The sequence below is a fragment of the Eufriesea mexicana genome, unplaced genomic scaffold (genome assembly GCF_001483705.2).
Source record: "Eufriesea mexicana isolate 0111107269 unplaced genomic scaffold, ASM148370v2 scaffold4744748729, whole genome shotgun sequence".
NCBI classification, from domain to species: Eukaryota; Metazoa; Arthropoda; class Insecta; order Hymenoptera; family Apidae; genus Eufriesea; species Eufriesea mexicana.
In genome coordinates, this window is record NW_016907993.1 from 11,768 (window position 1) to 16,576 (window position 4,809).

Genomic DNA, 4,809 nt, shown 5'->3' on the forward strand with positions numbered 1-4,809 from the left:
TGGTGTTCTTTTCCTAAGTTAAATCAGTTTACGAGTTTTGAGTTTGTGTTATTGCGTTCTTGCTCTTTCGTGAATTTTCGGTGTCTCAAGACCAGTTTCGCCATCCTACATAATTATAATCAGCATAATTGAAATTTGTAATGAGACACAATGTAGTGTAAGCTATATACAACAGGTTACCACCGGGATCAAAATGACTTGTTTCGCGATTGCTAAAAATATGCAGCTGCTTTTAGTAAAAATTATACCTTTTTCTTCATATCCTATTAATTAATACCAATTGCACGTGTTATATTTAGATATATATTAAAACCGTTAATTCCAGTGTCAAGATATGAGCCGTTCACTGCACAAATTGATTAACTCCATAAAACAGAAAGTGGAGAAATACAATGAAATACTGTAGTTAGGACTAAATCAAGTACTTTGACACTTAAATTTAAGATTTTTCAAAAAGTGGAATTAATCGATTCGTGCAGTGCACTAAAATCTATTCGAAGCTGAAACGGGTTGAAATAAAGATCACAAGAGATACAACTTTCTCTCGATTTCAGGTACCCTCGACAACGAAAATGAAAAATCCTTTCTAACATATTTTTACCCATTCTTAGCCTTATTCTTTCAAACGATAAACCCTCTCGAGTTCCAATTGCAGATTTGCAAAGGGACCAAGATGACTTGCTTGGTCGGTGGAAGCACGTGCACCGACGAGCGAAGCAATAAGTCAAGGCAAGAGGGATGGTCCGAACGGCCGCGCCGATGCCGAAGAATTATCATTTCCGGTGTGCTGGCGTCGGCTGACGCGGCGCGAATTCCCGCGGAATTGGCTCCGAAACGCGGCAAATATTTCGACCTGCGGAATTTCTTGGTGGGACTTTTTGACGTAGCTGGTATCTTATAAAAAGACGCGCGGCGTCGCGACGCTGCATTCGCATACGAGAGACGTCGCGAGAAGAGTCCGCAGACCAGAGAGACCGGTCACAGGCCATTTCCCGTCCATTGTGTTTTTCCTTTCATCCCACCGTACAGTATTAAACACAGCCTAGTCCACCTTTCGTCCGATTCTATCTCCTCGCCTAATCGCTTCCGCTTCGTCTTCCATTTTTATTTTACCTCGTCGTGCATTCGAGCAGAGTTGACGGCGAAACCATGTCTTCGGTGATGTTTGTGAGTATCCTACGAGTGTGGCTGAGTTTATTTATCCGCTTGGCGTGGATTTCGAGGTGGCTTCTCAGCCACGACAGTGAACTTGAATATAACCGGAAGCAGGCTAGCGACTGACTGACTCGCGCTGTCGCGTTTACATTGCTTCCTTCGCCGAGCGTTATTTCTTTTCCCTTCTTCTGTCGATTTCAATCGAAATTCGCATGCTCTGAATTTTGTGAATTTTCTTTTGCGTGATTTTATCCTTTGGTATTATCTATTTCAATTTCCGCTTCTTATATCGCTTTCGGTTGACTTGCTGAAGGATTAACGTTCCTATGGGGTATTTCGATTTTGTCATTCTTCGCCGAATGATTTAGCGTGATTTAGAGCGCGTTGTAGGTTTATTGTATTGTCATCTACGTTCTGTTGTACGATAATTCATAAAGTAATGATAGAAGTTTCAATTCTGAAGAGACCAGGTATTTTATACCTTATGCGGGTAAAAGAATTTTGCTTAGATTGACAGAATATAGCAGTGCTTTCTGTATGGTCGAAAATTATTTCATTAAATTTCTGTTAAAGAAGAGCCAGTAATCGTAACGTTCATTGATCACTTGTATCGCGTGATAATCTTCCCCGATTCAGGTGTCGAGCGTATATACGTTCACGGTGGAATTTGTCAGGATGCCATCCAGGTGTCTTTTATGGCCAGGGCTGCTCTTTAAATGGTCCAGGCTGGCCATCGTCCAACATCGTTGGTCAAGCTCACAGTGGTCTGTCTGTTTAACTCTTGCCTCGAGTTCTTAGTCTGCTCTACGAACTTCTATTAACTGGGTGAAATAGTTGCGAAGAAACTCGAGATATCGAGATTTTTACCCTGCTCCATGGATGTAAGTGGCGCTCATTCGGAACAGCGTTTGTAAGTGAAACTGCTTCGAAATTGCTACGACCAGACGTCAATCTCTGTTGTCTCCTTATGTGTGTTGAGATAAAAGTGTTCAATTCGTTATCACATTGTCATATCATATTACATTACATTCTATTACAGTGTAATTCAAAGTATTCGAAAATTTCATCATTTCCGACGCATTAATGCTTTTCAAGTTTACAAAGATTGCAGTTAACCTAACCGAATCTGACAATTTAATTAATTGACTAATTAATTTCGCGATTGAAGGAATTTTTAAGGTATCCACAAGTGGATTCCTGTAGAATAAAATACATCTAAATGGCACTGGCTTAAGATTGGCTGAAAGCGTAATTTTTACACTATGTGTTATAATTAACCCAAAATTGAAACTGCACCTTCTTGGCAGTTCAATGAGACAGATATATTTTTAAGTGCTCGTGTGGGAGAAATTCTGGTTTCTATTGCTCGAGGAAGATGTTCCATAGTGAAAGTGGTGTATAAAGTTTCACCGAGGTGGCATTAACATCGTTGATCCTCTTAAAAATATTACTAAACGCTAATAATTCAATTACTAACCAGAGTGATTGTACGTGTATTCGCTGGCACGTCGTATCCTCAAGCTGCTTTCACGGTTACGCGAATCGAATACTTTCTCAGCCAGGTAACTCGAGGTTTAGAAGCCTTACTGTTGTTTCCAACAACATTATGCCAGTTTTTATTCGACTACGCTGTGGTTCCCTCGTTTTTCAACAGCTCTGTTCATTCCATAGTTTTCCCTTTGTCACAAAGACACGTCCGTTTTACGTGTATTTCACTCTCTATTTTGCGATATTACATTTCAATCTAATATAATTTCGTCGCTTTGTCATATCGGATTCCATTCCTTTGGTTGATTCAGTGACTTGGAAAACTCATCTAGTGAGTCGAAATAGCGATCTATAGTAACTTCAGCGTGTATCAGAGCGAGCAAGGAAAAATACAGAACGTGGAAAAGATAATGAAATCGAGAAATGCGTCTTAATGAATTTCACGACCTATGATATTATTAGATTCTGAGATTGATTAGAATCCAAAAATTCAACGTTTCGTTCTCTATTGCAGGAATCCCTCAGCGACAAAGTGGCGATGTTCGACCAATACGCGAACAAGCACAAAGACAAGCAGAACAAGAACCCGTTCACGTCTGGCCTGAATCTCGAGAAACGGACATTCTCGAAGGAAGAATATGGAAGGTGAGTTCACGTGGAATATCCTCGGATTAATTAGCAAGAAGCATGGAGCGACAGTGGTTGTTCATTTCTCATCGATTTCAGACCGGAAGCTGGCTCTTTGACAGACATCCGTGGTCGCAAAGCCACGGCGCACATTCTGAAAGAGGTGCTCGAACTCTGCGAGATCATTCATCAAGAGGGCACACCGTGTCGGGACCAACCAGAGGTCATCGCGATCACGTTTGGCGATTTATTCAACATTTACACCCACATCAGCGACAAATGCGTGGGTCTTCTGCTGAGAGCCAGGAAACAGAAGCTCGTGGAGTTCGAGGGAGAAGTACTGTTTCAGGTAAATCACTCGTAATTGCATTTAGCGCCGAAAGCTCGGAAAGAAATCGTTAAAGAAGAGTTGGGAATATTTTCGCATTAATTAAGAGTGTGATTTGCGTGAAAATTCGAAGAGGCGAGTCACGAATCTCTATAATTAACGGTGACAAAATTTATTATTGACGGATTAATGAGGAAATCTGCTCGGTCGGTAAAGTAGTTTCCAAGTCGAAAATGCTCTGTACGTTCTCTCTCTATGTTTTACGTATTTCGTGCTAAAAGGAAAATCTTTTTATTCGTTTAAATAAATTCCCGCAAACGACTGTAACTACGATATGGTTAGTAATAGTAATTGCAATTGATTCGTTACAGAGACGAGACGATGACGTGCCAATCTATTTGGTGAAGCCAATCAGGGAAATCCGCGAATCGTTCAATCTACGGCTAAAAGAAATCGCGAAGGAGATGTCGATAAGTTAACGATCACCTTCCTCTCCCAATGTTTCCGTTCTTCGACAAATAATTCCACGTTGAAGAGTCCCCGATTCAACACGTTATCCTGTATTTATTTACAACGCAGCCGTAGAAGCTCCGCGAACGACCATTGTATAGTTTGTAAGTTTTATCCGACGTGTAAGTGAAACGAGTGAGTGAGGCTGAACCTGAAGAATGAGCTGATATAGATGGGCAAACGAAAGGACAAATATGTACAATGTGATATTTCCATAGAATTATTAGAAATAAAGAAACTTTTATAACAAATACTCCCTTACCAAATTTCTCCCTCGAATCGATATCACGTCTGAGAATAAACTTGCATTCAAATCATAGACGAAGCCTTCGCAATCCTACCAACTTCTAAAAAGAATTCGTATATGTGGCATTTAAAGTACGCGAGGAAATTAAATTTCAGTTAAACAGATACGAATTAGAATAAAATATCCAGTGCGAAAATGTTCCATGAAAGCAGGCAAACCATAGGATGAGCCATACAGGGTGTATATAGGGTGGGCCATAGATAAGACACCAGGCGTTGGAACGTTGGTTGGTCGAACGAAATGCAGCTGGCTGAAAAATCGGGATCAGTGGCAGACCATTGGCTCCGTTACTTCCAAACCTTTATTCGTACAGAACCGTTTACGTACAACATTAAAAATAACGCAAGGTTTGTCGCCGTCTTTTGGAAGAATACAACGAAGTTTCTCGACGTGT

General features: G+C 40.7%; 1 protein-coding gene across 4 annotated transcripts; it reads left to right on the forward strand.

Moving 5' to 3' along the window:
- Positions 1–901: 901 nt before the first annotated feature.
- LOC108552204 (actin-binding Rho-activating protein) lies at positions 902–4,359 on the forward strand. 4 transcript variants are annotated; one of them, XM_017906629.1, is made up of 4 exons: positions 902–1,167; positions 3,158–3,288; positions 3,370–3,619; positions 3,970–4,359. In XM_017906629.1, the coding sequence occupies exons 1-4, from the start codon at positions 1,150–1,152 to the stop codon at positions 4,075–4,077; spliced, it is 507 nt and encodes a 168-aa protein (XP_017762118.1). In that variant the 5' UTR covers positions 902–1,149; the 3' UTR covers positions 4,078–4,359. The 4 variants fall into 4 exon arrangements, with proteins under 4 accessions (XP_017762118.1, XP_017762127.1, XP_017762136.1 ...); XM_017906638.1 differs by lacking the exon at positions 902–1,167 and adding an exon at positions 1,823–2,036; XM_017906647.1 differs by lacking the exon at positions 902–1,167 and adding an exon at positions 1,825–2,065.
- The last annotated feature ends 450 nt before the right edge of the window (positions 4,360–4,809 follow it).